This window comes from Silene latifolia, chromosome X (assembly GCF_048544455.1).
Source record: "Silene latifolia isolate original U9 population chromosome X, ASM4854445v1, whole genome shotgun sequence".
NCBI lineage: Eukaryota > Viridiplantae > Streptophyta > Magnoliopsida > Caryophyllales > Caryophyllaceae > Silene > Silene latifolia.
In genome coordinates this window covers 224158202-224181696 of record NC_133537.1, presented here as the reverse complement: position 1 = coordinate 224181696, position 23495 = coordinate 224158202, and the positions used below count along the sequence as shown (strand labels likewise).

The 23495-nt window shown below is 39.3% G+C and overlaps 1 protein-coding gene across 1 annotated transcript; it reads right to left on the bottom strand.

The window, feature by feature from the left end:
• Nucleotides 1-15270: 15270 nt before the first annotated feature.
• Nucleotides 15271-17988, bottom strand: LOC141619421 (uncharacterized). Its single transcript, XM_074436433.1, has 3 exons — nucleotides 17695-17988; nucleotides 16184-16608; nucleotides 15271-15721 (listed from the first exon to the last, which is right to left on the bottom strand). Exons 1-3 carry the CDS (start codon nucleotides 17986-17988, stop codon nucleotides 15271-15273), a joined length of 1170 nt encoding a protein of 389 aa, XP_074292534.1.
• Nucleotides 17989-23495: the final 5507 nt, after the last annotated feature.

Here is a 23495-nt window from a genome sequence, read left to right as displayed (position 1 = left end):
GGCCCCTCTAGGGTGTCTTTTTGTCTTGCCGCCTTCGAATGAGAAGAAAGGGAAATGGTTTAGGGTTTGATTAGGGGGATCCGCGGTAGCGGTCTGCCTAATCAAACCGTAAACCCTTTCCCGTCCTGTTTTAGGATACCCTGCCACGGATCCCCCTAATCAAACCCTAAACCCTTTCCCGTGCCGTTTTAGGATACCCGGCCCCTGAAAAAAGGTTTCACTCGGCCCCTCTAAGGTGTCTTTTTTTCTTGTCGCCTTCAAATGAGAAGCAAGGGAAAGGGTTTATTGTTTGATTATGGGGATTCGCGGTAGCGGTCCGCCTAATCAAACCCTAAACCCTTTCCCGTCCCGTTTTACGATACCCGGTCCCCCCAAAACGGGTTCACTCCGCCCCTCTAGGGTGTCTTTTTGTCTTGCCGCCTTCAAATGAGAAGCAAGGGAAAGGGTTTAGGGTTGGATTAGGGAGATCCGTGGTAGCGGTCCGCCTAATCAAACCCTAAACCCTTTCCCGTCCCGCTTTAAGATACCCGGTCCCCCCAAAAAGGGTTCACTCGGCCCCTCTAGGGTGTCTTTTTGTCTTGCTACCTTCGAATGAGAAGCAAGGGAAAGGGTTTAGGGTCTGATTAGGGGGATCCGCGGTAGCGGTCCGCCTAATCAAACCCTAAACCCTTTCCCGTCCCGTTTTAGGATACCCGACCCCCCAAAAAAGGTTTCACTTGGCCCCTCTAGGGTGTCTTTTTGTCTTGCCGCCTTCAAATGAGAAGCAAGGGAAAGGGTTTAGGGTTGGATTAGGGAGATCCGTGGTAGCGGTCCGCCTAATCAAACCCTAAACCCTTTCCCGTCCCGCTTTAAGATACCCGGTCCCCCCAAAAAGGGTTCACTCGGCCCCTCTAGGGTGTCTTTTTGTCTTGCTACCTTCGAATGAGAAGCAAGGGAAAGGGTTTAGGGTTGGATTAGGGGGATCCGTGGTAGCGGTCCGCCTAATCAAACCCTAAACCCTATCCCGTCCCGTTTTACGATACCCGGTCCCCCCAAAAAGGGTTCACTCCGCCCCTTTAGGGTGTCTTTTTGTCTTACCGCCTTCAAATGAGAAGCAAGGGAAAGGGTTTAGGGTTTGATTATGGGGATTCGCGTTAGCGGTCCGCCTAATCAAACCCTAAACTCTTTCCCGTCCCGTTTTACGATACCCTATCCCCCAAAAGGGTTCACTCCGCCCCTTTAGGGTGTCTTTTTGGCTTGCCGCCTTTAAATGAGAAGCAAGGGAAATGGTTTAGGGTTGGATTAGGGGATCCGCGGTGGCGATCCGCCTAATCAAACCCTAAACCCTTTCTGTCCGTTTTACGATACCCTTCCCCCCCAAAAAGGGTTCACTCCGCCCCTCTAGGGTGTTTTTTTGTCTTGCCGCCTTCAAATGAGAAGCAAGGGAAAGGGTTTAGAGTTGGATTAGGGGGATCCGTGGTAGCGGTCCACCTTATCAAACCCTAAACCCTTTCCCGTCCCGCTTTAGGATACCCGGTCCCTCCAAAAAGGGTTCACTCGGCCCCTCTAGGGTGTCTTTTTGTCTTGCCACCTTCGAATGAGAAGCAAGGGAAAGGGTTTAGGGTTTGATTAGGGGAATCCGCGGTAGCGGTCCGCCTAATCAAACCCTAAACGCTTTTCCGTCCCGTTTTAGGATACCCGGCCCCCCAAAAAAGGGTTCACTCGGGCCCTCTAGGGTGTCTTTTTGTCTTGCCGCCTTTAAATGAGAAGCAAGGGAAAGGGTTTAGGGTTTGAGTAGGGGGATCCGTGGTAGCGGTCCCCTAATCAAACCCTAAACCCTTTCCCGTCCCATTTTAGGATACCGGCCCCCCAAAAAAGGGTGCACTCGGCCCCTCTAGGGTGTCTTTTTGTCTTGCCGCCTTCGAATGATAAGCAAGGGAAAGGGTTTAGGGTTTGATTAGGGGTATCCCCGGTAGCGGTCCGCCTAATCACATCCTAAACCCTTTCCCGTCCCGTTTTACAATACCCGGTCCCCCCAAAAAGGGTTCACTCCGCCCCTTTAGGCTGTCTTTTTGTCTTGCCGCCTTCAAATGAGAAGCAAGGGAAAGGGTTTAGGGTTGGATTAGGGGGATCCGTGGTAGCGGTCCGCCTAATCAAACCCTAAACCCTATCCCGTGCCGTTTTACGATACCCGGTCCCCCCAAAAAGGGTTCACTCCGCCCCTTTAGGGTGTCTTTTTGTCTTACCGCCTTCAAATGAGAAGCAAGGGAAAGGGTTTAGGGTTTGATTATGGGGATCCGCGGTAGCGGTCCGCCTAATCAAACCCTAAACCCTTTCCCGTCCCGCTTTAGGATACCCGGTTCCCCCAAAAAGGGTTCACTCGGCCACTCTAGAGTTTCTTTTTGTCTTGCCGCCTTCGAATGAGAAGCGAGGAAAGGGTTTATTGTTTGATTAGGGGATCCGCGGTAGCGGTCCGCCTAATCAAACCCTAAACCCTTTCCCGTCCCGTTTTAGGATACCCGCCCCCCCAAAAAAGGGTTCACTCGGGCCCTCTAGGGTGTCTTTTTGTCTTGCCGCCTTTAAATGAGAAGCGAGGAAAGGGTTTAGGGTTTGATTAGAGGGATCCGCGGAAGCGGTCCGCCTAATCAAACTCTAAACCCTTTCCCGTCCCGTTTTACGATACCCGGCCCTCCAAAAAAGGGTTCACTCGGCCCCTCTAGGGTGTCTTTTTGTCTTGCCGCCTTTGAATGAGAAGCAAGGGAAAGGGTTTAGGGTTTGATTGGGGGATCCACGGTGGCGTCCGCCTAATCAAACCGTAAACCCTTTCCCGTCCCGTTTTAGGATACCCGGCCGCGGATCCCCCTAATCAAACCCTAAACCCTTTCTCGTGCCGTTTTAGGATACCCGCACCTCAAAAAAAGGGTTTACTCGGCCCCTCTCGGGTGTCTTTTTGTCTTGCCGCCTTCATATGAGAAGCAAGGGAAAGGGTTTAGGGTTTGATTAGGGGGATCCGCGGTAGCGGTCCGCCTAATCACACCCTAAACCCTTTCCCGTCCCATTTTATGATACCCGGTCCCCCCAAAAAGGGTTCACTCCGCCCCTTTTGGGTGTCTTTTTGTCTTGCCGCCTTCAAATGAGAAGCAAGGGAAAGGGTTTAGGGTTGGATTAGGGGGATACGTAGTAGCGGTCCGCCTAATCAAACCCTAAACCCTATCCCGTCCCGTTTTACGATACCCTCCCCCAAAAGGATTCACTCCGCCCCTTTAGGGTGTCTTTTTGTCTTACCGCCTTCAAATGATAAGCAAGGGAAAGGTTTTAGGGCTTGATTATGGGGATCCGCGGTAGCGGTCCGCCTAATCAAACCCTAAACCCTTTCCCGTCACGTTTTAGGATACCCGCCCCCTCCCCCAAAAAGGGTTGACTCGGCCCCTTTTATGTGTCTTTTTGTCTTGCCGCCTTTAAATGAGAAGCAGAGGAAAGGGTTTAGGGTTTGATTAGGGGGATCCGCGGTAGCGGTCTGCCTAATCAAACCCTAAACCCTTTCCCGTCCCGTTTTAGGATACCCGGCCCCCCAAAAAAGGGTTCACTCGGCCCCTCTAGGGTGTCTTTTTGTCGTGCCGCCTTCGAATGCAAAGCAAGGGAAAGGGTTTAGGGTTTGATTAGGGGGATCCGCGGTAGCGGTCCGCCTAATCAAACCGTAAACCCTTTCCCGTCCCGTTTTAGGATACCCGGCCGCGGATCCCCCTAATCAAACCCTAAACCCTTTCCCGTGACGTTTTAGGATACCCGGCCCCTCAAAAAAGGGTTCACTCGGAACCCTCTAGGGTGTCTTTTTGTCTTGCCGCCTTCGAATGCGAAGCAAGGGAAAGGGTTTAGGGTTTGATTAGGGGGATCCGCGGTAGCGGTCCGCCTAATCAAACCGTAAACCCTTTCCCGTCCCGTTTTAGGATACCCGGCCGCGGATCCCCCTAATCAAACCCTAAACCCTTTCCCGTGCCGTTTTAGGATACCCGACCCCTCAAAAAAGGGTTCACTCGGCACCCTCTAGGGTGTCTTTTTGTCTTGCCGCCTTCATATGAGAAGCAAGGGAAAGGGTTTAGGGTTTGATTAGGGGGATCCGCGGTAGCGGTCCGCCTAATCACACCCTAAACCCTTTCCCGTCCCGTTTTACGATACCCGGTCCCCCCCAAAAAGGGTTCACTCGGGCCCTCTAGGGTGTCTTTTTGTCTTGCCGCCTTTAAATGAGAAGCAAGGGAAAGGGTTTAGGGTTTGATTAGAGGGATCCGCGGAAGCGGTCCGCCTAATCAAACTCTAAACCCTTTCCCGTCCCGTTTTACGATACCCGGCCCTCCAAAAAAGGGTTCACTCGGCCCCTCTAGGGTGTCTTTTTGTCTTGCCGCCTTTGAATGAGAAGCAAGGGAAAGGGTTTAGGGTTTGATTAGGGGGATCCACGGTAGCGGTCCGCCTAATCAAACCGTAAACCCTTTCCCGTCCCGTTTTAGGATACCCGGCCGCGGATCCCCCTAATCAAACCCTAAACCCTTTCTCGTGCCGTTTTAGGATACCCGGCACCTCAAAAAAGGGTTTACTCGGCCCCTCTCGGGTGTCTTTTTGTCTTGCCGCCTTCATATGAGAAGCAAGGGAAAGGGTTTAGGGTTTGATTAGGGGGATCCGCGGTAGCGGTCCGCCTAATCACACCCTAAACCCTTTCCCGTCCCATTTTATGATACCCGGTCCCCCCAAAAAGGGTTCACTCCGCCCCTTTTGGGTGTCTTTTTGTCTTGCCGCCTTCAAATGAGAAGCAAGGGAAAGGGTTTAGGGTTGGATTAGGGGGATACGTAGTAGCGGTCCGCCTAATCAAACCCTAAACCCTATCCCGTCCCGTTTTACGATACCCGGTCCCCCCAAAAAGGGTTCACTCCGCCCCTTTAGGGTGTCTTTTTGTCTTACCGCCTTCAAATGATAAGCAAGGGAAAGGTTTTAGGGCTTGATTATGGGGATCCGCGGTAGCGGTCCGCCTAATCAAACCCTAAACCCTTTCCCGTCACGTTTTAGGATACCCGCCCCCCCCCCCCTCCCCCAAAAAGGGTTGACTCGGCCCCTTTTATGTGTCTTTTTGTCTTGCCGCCTTTAAATGAGAAGCAGAGGAAAGGGTTTAGGGTTTGATTAGGGGGATCCGCGATAGCGGTCTGCCTAATCAAACCCTAAACCCTTTCCCGTCCCGTTTTAGGATACCCGGCCCCCCAAAAAAGGGTTCACTCGGCCCCTCTAGGGTGTCTTTTTGTCGTGCCGCCTTCGAATGCGAAGCAAGGGAAAGGGTTTAGGATTTGATTAGGGGATCCGCGGTAGCGGTCCGCCTAATCAAACCGTAAACCCTTTCCCGTCCCGTTTTAGGATACCCGGCCGCGGATCCCCCTAATCAAACCCTAAACCCTTTCCCGTGACGTTTTAGGATACCCGGCCCCTCAAAAAAGGGTTCACTCGGAACCCTCTAGGGTGTCTTTTTGTCTTGCCGCCTTCGAATGCGAAGCAAGGGAAAGGGTTTAGGGTTTGATTAGGGGGATCCGCGGTAGCGGTCCGCCTAATCAAACCGTAAACCCTTTCCCGTCCCGTTTTAGGATACCCGGCCGCGGATCCCCCTAATCAAACCCTAAACCCTTTCCCGTGCCGTTTTAGGATACCCGGCCCCTCAAAAAAGGGTTCACTCGGCACCCTCTAGGGTGTCTTTTTGTCTTGCCGCCTTCATATGAGAAGCGAGGAAAGGGTTTAGGGTATTATTAGGGGATCCGCGGTAGCGGTCCGCCTAATCACACCCTAAACCCTTTCCCGTCCCGTTTTACGATACCCGGTCCCCCAAAAAGGGTTCACTCGGGCCCTCTAGGGTGTCTTTTTGTCTTGCCGCCTTTAAATGAGAAGCGAGGAAAGGGTTTAGGGTTTGATTAGAGGGATCCGCGGAAGCGGTCCGCCTAATCAAACTCTAAACCCTTTCCCGTCCCGTTTTAGGATACCCGGCCCTCCAAAAAGGGTTCACTCGGCCCCTCTAGGGTGTCTTTTTGTCTTGCCGCCTTTGAATGAGAAGCAAGGAAAGGGTTTAGGGTTTGATTAGGGGATCCACGGTGCGGTCCGCCTAATCAAACCGTAAACCCTTTCCCGTCCCGTTTTAGGATACCCGGCCGCGGATCCCCCTAATCAAACCCTAAACCCTTTCTCGTGCCGTTTTAGGATACCCGGCACCTCAAAAAAGGGTTTACTCGGCCCTCTCGGGTGTCTTTTTGTCTTGCCGCCATCATATGAGAAGCGAGGAAAGGGTTTAGGGTTTGATTAGGGGGATCCGCGGTAGCGGTCCGCCTAATCACACCCTAAACCCTTTCCCGTCCCATTTTATGATACCCGGTCCCCCCAAAAAGGGTTCACTCCGCCCCTTTTGGGTGTCTTTTTGTCTTGCCGCCTTCAAATGAGAAGCAAGGGAAAGGGTTTAGGGTTTGATTAGGGGGATCCGCGGTAGCGGTCCGCCTAATCACACCCTAAACCCTTTCCCGTCCCATTTTATGATACCCGGTCCCCCCAAAAAGGGTTCACTCCGCCCCTTTTGGGTGTCTTTTTGTCTTGCCGCCTTCAAATGAGAAGCAAGGGAAAGGGAATAGGGTTTGATTAGGGGGGTTCGCGGTAGTGGTCCGCCTAATCAAACCCTTTCCCGTCCCGTTTTAGGATACCCGGCCCCCCAAAAAAGGATTCACTCGGCCCTTTAGGGTCTCTTTTTGTCTTGCCGCCTTCGAATGAGAAGAAAGGGAAAGGGTTTAGGGTTTGATTAGGGGGATCCGCGATAGCGGTCCGCCTAATCAAACCGTAAACCCTTTCCCGTCCCGTTTTAGGATACCCGGCCACGGATCCCCCTAATCAAACCCTAAACCCTTTCCCGTGCCGTTTTAGGATACCCGGCCCCTGAAAAAAGGTTTCACTCGGCCCCTCTAAGGTGTCTTTTTGTCTTGTCGCCTTCAAATGAGAAGCAAGGGAAAGGGTTTAGGGCTTGATTAGGGGGATCTGCGGTAGCGGTCCGCCTAATCAAACCCTAAACCCTTTCCCGTCCCGTTTTACGGTACCCGATCCCCCCAAAAAGGGTTCACTCGGCCCCTCTAGGGTGTCTTTTTGTCTTGCCGCCTTCAAATGAGAAGCAATGATCCGCCTAATCCAACCCTAAACCCTTTCCCATCCCGTTTTAGGATACCCCCCCCCCCCCCCCCCCCCCAAAAAAAAGGGTTTACTCGGTCCGTCAGGTGTCTTTTTTTTTTTTTTTGGTTGACGAGGGGGTTGAATCCCCCCCGGGTCCATGCATTCTCGCACCAACACATGGACCATGTAAGCCACCCCTTTCGGGGACTGCAGTGGCCAAGCTTCAAGGTAACTAACTAACTATTTTAGGGTATTAAATGTATTTATCATTTCCATTATTTTTTAACAGTTACAATACACTAGTAACTAACTACCTACAAGAAAAAAGAAACGGAGTAAAAAAATAAAAGTAGTAACCATTTTTTAGCTTAGTCGTTTTACATTACCAGTATAGACGTTGTCATAGGAGAATTGTTCAACAGCAGTATAATTTTTATGATACGCCCAATTTCCTCCGTTATACTAAGGTATTTTCTTTTCAATTTCGTTTCTTCTCTATCATAACTCTAATATAATGTTTAATTTGGATCACTTAATTGTTCAACAGCAGTTTAATTTTGATGTTCGATTTCAAATATTTATATTTGCTTTCTTGTTAAAAATTCATTCGGATTAATGTGCATGAATTATTTTTTCTACCTTTAGAAACACATTCGCATTGTTCTTCCCCAATTTTATATCTCTGAAGTATTCTTTTAACAATTACTTTCTAGTTTCTGTTAATTTTGAATTTTTAATTGAAGGTAATAATATATATTGTTCATACAGCTTTAAATTAATGTGCGTATTGTTTTTAATATAAAAATTGTTCTGAATCATCTAAAAGTACATTATCTTTGTGACTAATGTACATTTCCTAAAATTAGGTAACTGGTGATTATTTCTACTTGTCAATTTTGTATTTTCAATTGAACGTAATAATATAATACATTCAGCTTAAATTAATGTGCCGTTTGTTTTTAATATAGGAACTGTTCTGAAATATGTAAAGACCATTATATTTGTTATTAATGTACATTTCGTAAAATTAGGTAACTGCTGATTATCTCTACTTGTTAATTTTTGGATTTTTAATTGAAGGTAATAATATAATGTACATTCAGCTTAAATTAATGTGCCGTTTGTTATTAATATAGAAATTGTTCTGAATCATCTTAAAGAACATTATATTTGTGATTAATGTACATTTCCTAAAATTAGATAACTGTTGATTATCTCTACTTGTTTTGTAATTTCATTTTATTATTACAGACTATGGAGCAGGTAGATAAAAAATCTGAAAAGCGGAGTAAAGTTACTTTTATTTTTCCACCAACTGAAAGTTGCACTGATGGTAAAAATGAGTGTGCTCCATTTACAAGAAAGCGTAAATCAGCTACTATTAACTTAAGTCTATACAATCTTTCGCAAAGAAGATAAATGAAGAAAGTGACGATGATCTTGCAGTTAAGAAACAAATTATTTCCGTTAATAAACAAATTGTTACTGCAAAGAAAGAATGTCCTCAAAAGGGTAAAGTAAGTAATAAGATGGTATTGGGTTCCAAGTGTAAGCAGAAGTTTGATTTCTCTTCGTTTAAAAGTGCATATACGAGAATGTCTCCTACAGGAATAGTTGAGGTAGTTGAACGTTTGTCATACGAACAGTGGTGCGCGCTAGAAGAGATTGGATTTAGTGGGCTGTTTTGTTTAAGAGTTCGTTCCATTCCTTTAAAGCTTGGGTACTGGTTAATTAAGCAGTATAACCCATACCAAAACTTTAGCGATCTTCTTGATGGTGAGAATTTGTTCTTGAAGGTTTCTGATGTAAGATAAATAATTGGATTACCAATAGGCCCTAAAACAGTTGAATTATCCAAAACTCATACTGAATCAGAAGAGTTTCAAGAGTTTTATGGCAAATGGAAACAACAATTTTGTATAAAAGATGGACAAGTTCCACTCAAAACGCTTGAGAATTGGTTGATAAATCATGATCATGGTGGTGATGAATTCAAGGTTAACTTTGTTGTGTTTGCTGTTTTTTTGTTAATGAGAAACACCCAAAAGCCTTTGGTTAATCATCATGTTTTGAAATCGTTGATGAATGTTGATGAAATCAAAGATTACAATTGGTGTTCCTTTTTGTTAAAAAGTCTACAAAAAAGCAAGATTGAGTGGGTGGAAAAGGAGACTCACTTCGGTGGGCCACTGTTGTTTTTGGAGGTAAGAAGTCTCAAAAAAATATATTTGAAGTTCATAAATTAATTTAACATTGTAAGGTACGTTTTCATTCTCTTCTAATTAATTTTTTTTTTTTTTTTTTTTTTTTTTTTTTTTTTGCAGCTCATCTATGTTGATCGCGTTGTTCATGTGGAACGAAAAGTTGAAAGAGATTATTATACGTTGGTAGGTTGGACTAGTAGTTTGTTATCATCGAGAGAGAAGGATGAGATGAAAAGCGGTATGTTTGGAAATGGTAAGTTGGAAGCACCAATGGAGGAGGTGGTTGACAATACAGGTGTCGAATCTGTCTATCAAACAAAGGACTACACTGAGGAGTATATTCTTGATCTTGCTAAATGTATAACTAGTTTAGCTCAGAACATATCATCTGTTAAGGCTAAGTTATAAAAAGGAGCATCAATAATTAAGGAGAACAAGACTGCTAAGAAGCTCTGTGATCATGCATTTAGTTTACTCAATTTGTCAAATGAGCATGCTCGCCGATAGTGAAAGTTCTGTTGGTATTAATGTTGCTGATATTCCAGATGTTGTTCCTGCTGCTGAGAATGATGTTAGTAATCATCCTTTGGTTGTTGAAACTTTGAATAATGTAAACATAACTTTAAAAAATAGTATTCAGGTTGAAAGCATGTCATTGAAGAGGCCGATTTTTTATACATACAAAAAAGTAAATATGTTGATCATATTTTTTGTTATATTATGTTAACTTGGTGCTTAAGTGTATTGTTCTTTAATTTGATACATTTCAACTACTCCAGAAGCCTTGTGCATTGAGAAAAGAAGGTGAATTAGTTTACGATGTGAATGAACATAACAAGGTTGAAAATGGGAATGAAGACAACAAGAAAGAGGTGTCATAAGGGGAGTGTGATAAAAACAGAACGTCTGATGATGACAAGAATGTACGAAATGATTCGAACCATCTTTATGTTGATAATGACGTGGAGAATAAGGAAGAAGCCAATACGGATAATCTTATAAATACCCTTGTATGTAGCATGTTATCTGAAGATTATAGTGAAGAACCCAAGGCAACCAATCCCAATCCAAGATTAGATATTAGTACTGAACTTGATTTACTAAGAGGAGACAACGACCCATGTATGCAGAGCCATCGAGTTTCAAGATCGTATTGCGACTACGTCTACTACACCAAGGGAAAAGGCACTGTTCTTGCTAGGTATATTTTATTCTACTCATTATGTTTCTTTAATTTAATCATTCTGTACATTTCGTTTGGGTATTATGTGTATTATTAATAAAGATAATGTACATATGTGTAATTAACTGACTTGTTTTGTGTAACGTCTGAACCAGTGAGAAGCTCTTTGAGTTTAAGAATGTCGTGGGTACCCGATATCTTTTTGCATCTCTAAAACCACCTCGGTATATAGAAGATGCTGTGGTTGATAGTTGGTCAGCTTACTTGAATTTCAATGAACTTGAAAGAAAATCTTCAGCACCACGTCGATTGTTTGCTTCAACCCTCGTATTTGTATGTAAAATTTTATTTCATTCTATATTACAATAATTTTATGTTATACAAGTGTATATTAATAGAAGAATATTATGTTCTGTGTGTACAGCAAGCATTTCAAGGGCAAAGGAAAGAATTCAAATTTGAAAGACAATTGGAAGTATTCAAAAGGCATTTTAGAAATGAGTTAAATCATGCTGGGATTATTGATCTGACAAAAGTTGATATGGTTGGCTCAAACAATATATATATATAGTCAATACATAGTGTTTTCTACTGCTAATTTACTCTCGTAACAAATTTTATGTATGTTGTATCTTCTAATCTTTTCTTATATAAAACAGTTTTTTTTCCCAATAATATCCGACAAGCATTTTTACCTGTTCGTATTCAATATGGAGAAGAACAAGTTTGTCATTCTTGATAATCAACAGAATGATGAAACCCCAAAAAATCGTTATGGAAACAAACCTTGGAATATGGTAATTGTTCAGTTGCCTTTCATTGGTTATTTTTTCTTTTACAATGTCATATTTTTTGCACGGTCTCTCTAGACAGTTTGATCTGAATTTTTCAATGCAGCGTAATGCTTTGGCAGAATATTTCAATGACATTGGTGATTTGAAGGAAAGAGTAAGAGCAATGGAGCCTGCTGTATTGAAAATGCCTTGGAGAAACCATCAAAATGTTGTTGAATGTGGTATTTACACAATGAAACACATGGAAACGTACAAGGGGGGTCAGTATTGGACTTGTGGGTTGACAAAAAATAACGTAAGTTTCTAAACAATTTATATCCAATAATTGTAAATGTACTTTTGGTTTAATTAAGTGATCTTTCTTAAAGTATTAAAAGCACATTCTTGTTTATAAGTTACCTATCCTAAAGATATTTTAACTTTTGTAGATGGATGGACTTCGAATATTGAGAATCAAATATCTTTGCACTTTGATTTCATCCAAGTGCAACATTGTTTGTGATGACGTTTTAACAAAGGTGAAGCAGTATCAAGAGAATCCCTTTCCAAAGAAAATGGATTCGTCTGATGAAGAATTCTACGAGGGTGATGAGACTGTTGGGGATGAGAAGATAGAAGAGGGGGTAGTTGGAAAGAAAGAGAAGAGTACCGAAGATATTGGTGTCCCTGACAACAATGAGACTGTTAGGGTTAAGAAGAGAACAATGGAGGTAGGTTGTCCAGAAGGGAATATTATACCAGATGGTTATGATGCTTGTGAGAACAATGACATCATGACAGATGTGAGTAATACAAATGACAAGAGTACAAATGAGCATAATATGCTTGACAGTGGTGACACTACCAAGGGCAAAGTCATCAACAATGAAAATGTTCATGAACATGAAAGAAGTCAACCAGAGTCTCTGAGCATCCTTGCAAATCGTAATTTACTAAGCACAGATACATGCATTATTACTCCTCTTACTGACTTTCAGAATTGCATTGCTGATTATGTGTCGTATAGTAGAGGAAAACATACCGATTTAGCGAGGTATATATATATATATATATATATATATATATATATATATATATATACTAATGTACAATATTTAAATTTAAAATGTTCTGTATCCTGTTTTGAGTTAAGACTGGTAGTCCTGAACCAGGGAACTTCTTGTGCATGTGGGTGAAATTTCTCTTCGGCGTATTGAAATGGCAACGCTACGACAATCTAAGTATTTAACGAGTGATATGATCGATTGTTGGGCAAAACTTTTGAATGCCAAGGAATCTAGAAGAAACTCTTCAGAGCCATATCGATTTTTTTTTCACCCCAGCTGTGTGTGTAAGTCAAATATTTACATAAACTTATTTCAACAAGTAAATTTTGTAATGTTTTTTCCCTTGATTAACATCAAAAACTTTACTTGTCTTGCATACAGATGATGCTTCAAGGAGAACTGGACACTGTTGAAAATTTTATGGTGATTAAGGATATAATGAAAGAAGAGTTTACCCAATTCTCGGTTAACCCAGATAGAATTGATTTGGTTAGCATCGACAATATACACTCTTTCTGCATGTTATATTTAATTTGCTTGTTGCCTAATTAAATCTTTTAAAATCTACAGTTCTTCTTCCCAGTTATATATAAAAGGCATTACCATTTACTAGTCATTGACAGCAACAAGTATAAGTTCATCATCATTGATAATGTGCATCGTGACGGAAAACCAGAAGAATTATTCCACGATAGCCCACTGTCTTTTGTAAAATTCTATGTTCACTTTTGCTTAGCAGCACTACATGCTGTTCCTATTCATTATTGTGAATGTACAATGACTTTACATAGAGTGTACCTTCCCCAAAAAATTTGTGTCTGTCTTAATTTTCTTATTTTTGTGATATTGTATCTCATAATTATTAAAGTCCTAATGTTTTCTTTCCCCCCTTCTCCGCCAGCTTAATGTTCTAGCAGAATACTTAAAAGACATCGGTGTTTCAAAGGTAAAAGTTGATCGCATAAAAAAATTGCAGCCTATTCTTGCAAAGATGAAGTGGAGAAACAACACTAACAAGAATGATTGTGGTGTTTACGTTATGAGACATATGGAGACATTTAAGGGTAATCTAAATTGGACATGTGGGCTTAAAAAAGGCGATGTGAGTTTCAGAAGTAATACAATTATTTTTAATACATAATTCAGTACACATTTGTACATGTTCTAACCCCTTGTTTTCTCTACTTTCCTAGGATGCTCCCCTACTGATTCTGCGGAAGAAATATATGATTTTAACAGAAGGCAATGTATGTTTTGATGCTGTCCTAAAGAAGGCAATGGATTTCCGTTCAAACCCACTGCCATGGGAAGAATACGACGATGAAGATGAGGAAGATGCTGAATTGAAGCCGTAAAAACTTTTTTAGTTTCGTTTGTGACATGTTTGTGAGTAATGTAACATATATTGAGGAAGCTGCGAGTCGAACAACCTGAAGTTTGAAAAAAAATTTAATTCAAGAGAGTGTTATAGTGCGGAAACAAATTTCAATAAAGTTTATTATGTTCTTGCAGAACAACAATAATGTTTATTGTGCAAAACGCCTTAAAATTATTGTACTCTGGGAAAACAATTCCAATCAAGTTGATGATATCCCTGCAGAACAACAATAATGATCCTTTAATACAAATGTAATATACTTTGGCTATAAGAGTAATGTACTTTGGCAGTGAAATCGAATTGTACATACAAGCCTTTAAGAATGTTCCTTGCAGAACAACAATAATGATCCTTTAATACAAATGTAATATACTTTGGCTATAAGAGTAATGTACTTTGGCGGTGAAATCGAATTGTACATACAAGCCTTTAAGAATGTTCCTTGCAGAACAACAATAATGATCCTTTAATACAAATGGAATATACTTTCCCTATAAGAGTAATGTACTTTGGCAGTAAAATCGAATTGTATATACAAGCCTTTAAGAATGTTCTCGTAGTGTATATTATGGATGTCTATCCTTGAATCAAAAATTTGCACCTTCCACTTCGTTATCAGATTCATCTTCTTCATCGTCGTCCTCCACATCATCAGATTCATCTCCTTCATCGTCGTCATCTTAGTATTTGGTGAATATGCAACAAAATGTAAATTAAATATCAGATTTTATAAGAAGAAAATGGCCAAAATGAACAACTAAATTGATATAGATTTAATGTTAACCAAATATACATTGCTGAAATTCTCATCTGTGCCTTCAGAACAACCATAATGTTCATTGCACAAAGAGCTTATGTGCCTCCATATAAGAGTGATGATTTTGGAAGGTAAACACTATGAGCTATACTTGTATAATTTAATAATTATTTAACATTAATGTAATATGTTTTAACAAGAAACCAAATTATACATACCTGTCAGATGGTTTGTTTCTTTGCAAGTCCTAGAGTTGTGTCCTTGGCGGCCACATGTTTTGCAGTACCTCTTCTCTTTTCCTCTCTTCTTTAGGGCTTTTAACATTTGTGATTCAATTCTCTTGCCCTTGGTCCTACCCTTGTTTTTAGATTTTTTAGGACCATGAATCACCAACTTCTCAGGTATTTTGCAGCCCACGTACTTTCTATTTCTTTCATCTTGTCTTTATTCTTTGCTAGAACACTTCTGTTACTAATCATATCCAATCTAATATCTCTCAGTTTTTCAATCAAAAGCTTCATGTCATTATCATCACACTCAGCTACGCTGACACAAGAATAAACCTCTTGCCACATTCGCACTCAAACTTTTCCTACAGAAAACTTTGGAGAGACATCTATCAGTTTGCCATCTTTATCAAAGACAAGCTTACTCATTGCACTTTTGTCCATCTTTGCATTATGTCTTGTTCTCGGTATTTTCTAAAAATCTTGGTTGTGTAGAATCCAAAGCGATGCACTGCACAACAAGCCCATTCTCTCAAAACATAGAACAAGAACAAGTAATCTCCATGTTATCTGGTGAATATGCTACGTTCCATGACTTATTTCGCATCTTCAAGTCTGTTAGAATATATATTTTTGTCTCATCAATCTTCTCCACATCTTTAAAACGGCAATCTGACAAAGCTGCAACCAATTCTGTTAGGAAGTCTTTGAAAATGTTGTGCGAGTACATTTCAGAAGCATGGACTTTAAGGTTTGACTTTGTTTTCCGTGGGATTTCAGAGTGTTTGTTCTCACTGTTCAACTTGGACTGCTTGTGTCTTTGTGCTTCCAAGGCACTCTCATAGCGCACCCAAAACTCAACAAGGGTCAAATGAGGTGTGAGGAACCTGTCAAATAAACTGTTTTCACTCTCAGACCTAGAAGTAACCCTCATCAAGCCAGACATGGAAACATATTTAAAATAGGCAGGGATCCACTGTTCCCTGAGATCGTATAAATCTGAAAACCACTCGTATTCTACAAGTAATCAGTCATTATCTTCCCCCATTGTTCTTCGAATTCATCAGGCTCAAGTTGGTTGTTCCAAACACACCTATTGAGCCTGGTCTTAAAATCCTCATCTTGAAACAGTTGATAACTGACTTTTTCTCTTAGTTTCTTCAATATGTGCCACATGCACAGTCTATGTGTTGACTCCTTAAACACTTCCGGGACTACCGACTTCATTGATTTGTCACGATCGCAAATTATAATTTTAATGGCACCCGCCCATTGCTTCCAAAAATGTCTTGAACAACCATGTATAACACTCAATACTTTCATCACCTATCAACCCACTCCAAAGGTTATGCACCTTTTGTGGTGATCAATCTAACATTGTGAAAGGCACAAACACCATATCGTACTTGTTTGTTCCATATATAGCATCTGCGATAACACCTCACCGAACAAAGATGTAGTTCTTTATGCAGATCGGATCTGCCCAAAACACTCCAGCCAGGCACTTGTTTTCATCTACTATAAAATCAAAGTAAAATGAACTGCATGTGTCTTTTCTCCCAATAAGATTTTCAACAAACATTTGCGCATCAAAATTACCAATGTAGGTCTTTATGTCCCTGGCAAAGTTTTTGAAATCAACCTCAGTAGCCCCAATGTTGTCGTAACCACCACACAGCTCCTTCCAACCTCTATAGGCTTTCACACCACCTAGTTTTAGCACCTTTACCTTTGTGACAAATTGCTTCTGGACCTCTGTGATTTTTCGGTTTCCTTTCAAGAATATTGTAGATTCAGGCGAAGCAAGTGGATGGTTATGCACTTCATTGAATCTGGTAACAATATAAGTTCCATTTTCTTGGTATTTAAACTGCACTAATGCACGACAGTCAATTCTTGTAATCGGCCTCACACGGCTTACGTCTGTCACATCGATTCTCGCATCGCTCTCGATGAGATCGATGCGCGATCAGTCCTCTTCCTTTTCCTACTTTCCTTTACACCTTGCCTATTGTAGATAACATTCCTTAATGCAAAACTATTTGGTAACTCATTGCCTTTAATCCTTTTTGTTGTTGCAAGTCTTGGCGTAAACCCACAGATTGTACAATATTCTTTGTAGAATAACTCTGCTGATTCTAGCGTTTCGAATACTTGTCCTACTTTAGGTTTCTTTTCTTCTGGACAGAATGGAATGTACTAGAGTGCATTTAATGTTTCAATTCTTGTCCTTGGCGTTTTAAAGCTGTTATTTGTAGAAGAAGACGTAGTTGCATCACTTGTACTCATTGTCTGCTTCAACAGTAGTTAAGTAAGTAAGTAAGTATATTGAATATTATTGCATCAATAATGCAGTAATCCAATTCTAATATGCTCTACAAAGATTGGTAATTTATTTCGTACAAATAAAGGTTCATATATAATGTATTCCTGAGAATGTCCATTATCATGCCTTTAAAGGAACATTTATTTTACAGCTAATGTTCATAGGAAATATTGTTGTCCATTTTGATATAGCATATATAAAATGTATTGAATGCTAATGACAGTAAACAAACAAATAGTCATAATATTATTTCATTAATATTAGAAAAATATTTACAAAAGTCATTTAAGGCTTTCAAAATGATAAAGCCTACTAAGGCTTATATTGAAAAAAAAAACACAAGATAATACCTAATAACAATAAACACAAGATAACACAAGATATTTCTAAACTAATCTAACAGTCGGAGTCATAATAACCCTCATCCCCAGACTGCTCCTCAATTTCATATTCTTCTCTTTGGTTTCTAAATTGTCGTTGTTGTTGTTTGTGATGTCTAATTATTTCTGCACGACTAGACATAGTCATGCAAAGGCAGAATCTGTCAAGGAGCCGATCATTCTTTGTGACATAGATTACATCATTTTCATTTCCCCGAACCGCGCCTCAGTAATAATCCCTATCCATTACCTTTGGCTCGGTCCCTATAAGGAACCACTTTGACCAGCCCTTGCACACCATGGCCATGTTTCTCTTTTCTTCCCTCCCAAGTCGATCAAAAAAAATCCGGAGGAATGCCTCAGTAGTAAGGAAAGGATGTAAAGGACGACTGTGAGATGGTACATCCATCTGCACAGGAATGTCATCTCCATCAAAACAGTTTAAAGAAAACTGGCTTACTTTCCATTCATGATAATGGTCCACGAAATTTTGTTTGTAAGCAGCATTCGTGTAGGGAACTATTGTGCATTTTGAGTAAGACATTGTTTTTTTTTTTAATTAAATTAAGTAGTTTTCTGGACAGATTAAAAGTTTTGCTTATTGGAAAAGGTAGGATGGAAAAGTGGTTGTGTACTCTTGGGTTTATATAGTGGATTAATTGATTATAAGAGATTAAATTCTGTGAATAGTTGTGTCTTTTCAACTGACACAAACATAATCATGGTAATTAATAAATTGGGTGAAGTTATCTATGTTACTTTAATCTCTTGCATAAAACAGTATATGCACACTATGAAAATACGTAATGGACATTTGAATTAAACTGAATTCACATTTATTTTCTAAATAATGTTCCATGTTCTTTTTTAAATAATTTAATGTACCTTTAAATATAATATAATGTACATTTTTCAAACAGTGCTTAATGATATATTAGTTGCACCTAATTATCAGAAAATGCAAATTACGAATATAGATAGTGGACAATTTATTTTATGGAACATGTTTTTTTATAATTAATATAATGTACATTTAGAAGTAATATTCAAATTAATGTGAATAATTGCGTCTTTTCACCACATAAGCAAGTTACAAACCGTCATTTGACTTATTGTGACTTATTGTGAACAGTTGCAAGACCACTTGCAAAAGGTAATAATTACTTGCACATCCTTATTATATATAATGCACATTTCACAAAGACTGATTGGACATTTCCTTATGAAACGTGTACAACACAACACAACACATTATTTTTACATGCAAAATTACTTTTCAGTTACTTCAAATTGCACACTTTTCCTTTCTCATTATTTTTAATACATTTTTTCTCACCACAAAGTACATTTGCATTTATCATCCTCCTAAAATCAAACAAACAAACTATAAACCCTAATTTAACACTTTTCATTATAAAATTAATGTTTTTGTGGTTCTGGACATTAAATCTAGTTAACTAAATTTAATCAAATCCGAAATTAATTTGAATTTAATTAAATTCAACTTTAACATCATCATAAAATCAATTCAACAACGATTCAGAAAGGAATTAAATAACATTGAATGAACATACCTCAATATTGACTGTAGAAAACAATAATTCCAGATGAATGACGAAATCAATTCCGATTTTCCTTACAAAGTTTTGATCTTGAAATAACTGAATAGCCGATGAATGCAAAAGTTTGAACAAATTTACTCTGATTTGCGCTTCGAACACAACAATTGATGATGAATAACCGATTTTAGATCACTAAATTTGATGTCGAAAGACAAAAATTTACAAATTAAGGAAGGATTAATGATGAAATCGATTGATTTTGTTTCGTGTGGTTTGATTTTGTTACGTAGGCTTGATATTGCTGACATGTATAGTCTTATTTTTTGTTTTCCGTGAAATTCTAAGAGAAGCGCGCGTCTAATCTCAGCCGTCAGATAATTTGATGGACGGTTGAGAGCTGTTCTCACGGTTCTCACGATAAGCCCTGTTCTCACCGGAACTCTACCCTTATTATTATTATTGTTGTTGTTGTTGTTGTTGTTGTTGTTGTTGTTATTTATTATTGTTGTTGTTGTTATTATTATTATTATTATTATTATTATTATTATTATTATTATTATTATTATTATTATTATTATTGTTATTGTTATTGTTATTGTTATTGTTATTGTTATTGTTATTGTTATTGTTATTGTTATTGTTATTGTTATTGTTATTGTTATTGTTATTGTTATTGTTATTGTTATTGTTATTGTTATTGTTATTGTTATTGTTATTGTTATTGTTATTGTTATTGTTATTGTTATTGTTATTGTTATTGTTATTGTTATTGTTATTGTTATTGTTATTGTTATTGTTATTGTTATTGTTATTGTTATTGTTATTGTTATTGTTGTTATTGTTATTGTTGTTATTATTATTAGTATTGTTGTTAGAGTAGTATAAAGGGGACTCTTTCATTTTATTTGAGGGGGACACCAACAAATTAGAATTGAATTAGATAACATTAGACTATCAATTAGATAGTTTAGCTTAGCTTATTTTTCCTCTTATCATTTTGTAGAACCCTAAATATTTCTCTCTTAATATTTATTCAATAAAAGTTGTAATCTTTCTTTAATTATTAGTTTAATTCTTCTTTTGTTTATGCAAGTTCTTCAATTCTCAATAGTTTACAATTAGTCATTTGGGTTGTATTTGGAAGACAAGAAGAAATTCATCTTCCAATATTATCCAAACTTGTTACTTTCCTCTTTGTTGGTACAATTTCTCTCTTATTAACATATTATTTTCATTTGTTTACATTTCTCATCTTAATTAATTACTCTTTGTTCAAGTCACCATGTTGTTTGTCATTGTTTGCATATTGTTTTCTCTTATTGTTGAATTCTCACCCATGAACATGTGTGAGTAGTCTTATTTAGGGTCTAGGGGGAACTTGGATAATTAAAAGGGATGAATTTGGGTTGTTGACACTTTAGTGTGGGTGATTATGTGGTTTCTACTCTCATGCATATGAAGTGTTCGATGAAATGTTTGAATGAAAGTTTGAACTTTTCATTAGCATGTTTAACTTATCTTGGTGCATTATGCTATTGTATGGTCTTAGAAGTGTTTATTGAGATGTTTAAACGAAAGTCAGAACCTTTGTTTGACATATTTGGTCCATCTTGGTGCCTATGCTATTGGATAGTCTTTATGCTTTGTTTGTAGCAAGTTCACCTTAATCAAGTGACAACTTATTGAGGAACTTAAGGTGACTAAGAAATTAGTCTTAGACCCTTGACCACTATCATCACTAATCTCTTGTTAGACCTTGTCTCTCCCCCTAATTACCCTTTGTGAACCCAAAGACCTTTGCTTTCCTTCATTAATTAGAAACAATTTCATTTAGTTTAATTTTATATCTTATTTGTATCTTAGTTTACAATCAATCAACCTTACTTTTGTTAGACTAAATTGAGACTCAAACGAATTAAGTAGACACGCCCGCCATCTTTGTGTTCGACCCCGATTAAATGCTACTTTTTAATTGGGTTTAATAAATTACTTTTGATTCGGAAATGACGACAATTCCAGCTATCAGTGTCTTAGGTATGATTTCTTCTTATCGCTGGCGAGCCTTCTTACGTAGTCTAATGGACTTTAAAAGACCCTCTCCGATAGTCGACAGACTCTAAAATGTTCCCGACGACAGGTCCTTGGCTCAGACCCCTTGAGCCGCCTTGCGTCGCCATAGTCTTCACGTTGTAATCTTCGATTGACCTGGAGGCTATACTTTGACTTTTCCCTTGTTCAAGCCTCAGTCATAATGGGGGCTTTGTAGACACCTCGTTTCTGCACCTCCCGCCAACCACCCAGTGATGATTCGGCCGCATGTTTAATTATGCGGAGCGATTTATGACATTTCATAAGTTCATCGACACGTGATAGCTCAAACAGTCGAGTCAACCTCATGGTCATCATCTACGCGCCGATACGGTCGTTTTGATAGTAATTATAGTTTATTTGGAGTCCGGGTCAAAAATCGCTTTCATTTTCTAAAACCGTCTTAAACCCGACTCCGAATATTTTGGAATTTTCCTGAGTAATATTCCTAAATTTTATATTTTATCACGAAAATATCTAACTTGCAGAATAAGGAAACCTACATCTTCCCTAATTCCTAAAACCAACCGCGGAAATCTTTCTTGTTGAGGACGAAACTGCCCAAGAGAGAGCGCAGCAGGTAATGCGCCTTTTGGAAAGATCGCAGTTCCTGCTGCGCCTCTTCCTGGGCTGCTTTTTCTCCAGTTTTCAGATTTCCTCCGAATTTCTTTCCGAATCCTACTTTTTCCATAATTTCTCCGTGTGATTAGTATAAATAGAGGCCTCCGCCTCACATATTTTTCACGCGAGTGTCCGCCCTTCTCTTCTCCCTTTCCATTCTAAGACCGCGCTCTTGCTTTTCGACGCCTACGAGCTTGATCTACTCAACCACGTAAGCTCATATCATTTTGAGTACCAGTCACGTTTGCATGACCGACCAACTTGATCACTACCCTTTAATCAATTTAATTAATTTGTTCTAAATCCTCTTAAGAGGGCACTTTCATATTACATCGAATCAAGCAATCACTAATTCGACAACTTAGTTAATCTCGCTTCGTCAAACATGTAAGTCTGAGGGTGTAAATCTCAATTTTTTTTATTGTATTTTATTTTGTATTAATTAATGTACGAGTTCATATCACAAGTACACTTAAAACAATTTTCAAAACTCGTCTTTCAAATCTATTTTCCAAAACAGCAGTGAAGGACGTCCTAAAAGAAACGCATCAGGAGATGCGCCTTCTGGAAGGATCGCAGCATCTATTGCACCTCTTCCAAGGGTTGCCTTTCTGCTGATGCATTTCTTCTTTTTCTTCCTCGAGTATCTGTTCTCTCTTTATCCTTCGTTTTCTCTTCTTTTTTCTTTCAAAATTCTTATATTTTCAGTTTATAGTTTGTTTTTGTTAATGCTTTTCAATTATTTCTGATCAAAATCCCTTATAACCGATATTTGCGGGTTTTCGTCATTAAATTCAAACCCGGATTTAAGAGGCTCGATTTGTTCATATCAAGTCCCTTGAATTCGTCTTTGATACATGATTTTGATTCTGTTTCTTCATCTATTTTTATCTTCCATTTATGTCTCTAAATTCAAGTTTTGTATATAAATCCGTTTCTAACATCGTATGATAACTAACATATAATGTTTCGTTTTACTTTTTGTATCGCTTTAGGACGGTTCTTAGTGTATATAATCATGCTAAAGCACCTTAACTCGAGTCGTATAACAATAATCAACCTTAAGCAATCAACGAACAATAACGATTCAACGAGTCTGACTTTCACAGTCAGAACCCAACTCAAGAACAGACGCACGGTTTGATGCGCCTCTTCTAAGGGACGCAGCAGATGTTGTGCCTCTTCTGAGATGGATTCTACCTCTGAACTCATCTCGTTCAGACGTAGGCATTCTAGTTAGGTTTTAATCGACTATTATTTGTATTACCGTCAATAATTCGACATATCTTCATATTCCATTTAATTATTTCGTTTTCTTTTACCTTTTTTATTTCTTTTCTTTTCAAAATCCTTCTTTTTTCGAGCGTACTTGTGACGTAAATTCAAGTTATCCATTGTAGTTCATTTGTAATTTATTTCTTTTTGTAATATATTTATTTATTTCGTTTTGTGTATGATTTATTTAATTGGCATTCACATGTAATTAATCTAAATATTCCCACTTCGGCTTAATTGATTTCTAAATTACTTGTCCACCGACTTAGTCTAAATTCACATGCTAGGTTTAAAACAAGTTTGTTGCATTGCATGCATAAAATTGACAAGATATCGAGTATAAATAACTTCTCTGATCATTAGTAGAGGCTTCTATCGAGGCGGGCGAGATTATATGTTCAAATAAACGAGCTTCCTAATACGTACCCTCACCCCTTACTCAAGATCTCTGTGAACATTCGTGTTCATTGGCATCACGAGAGTCATTCTAGACATAGAATGCTAA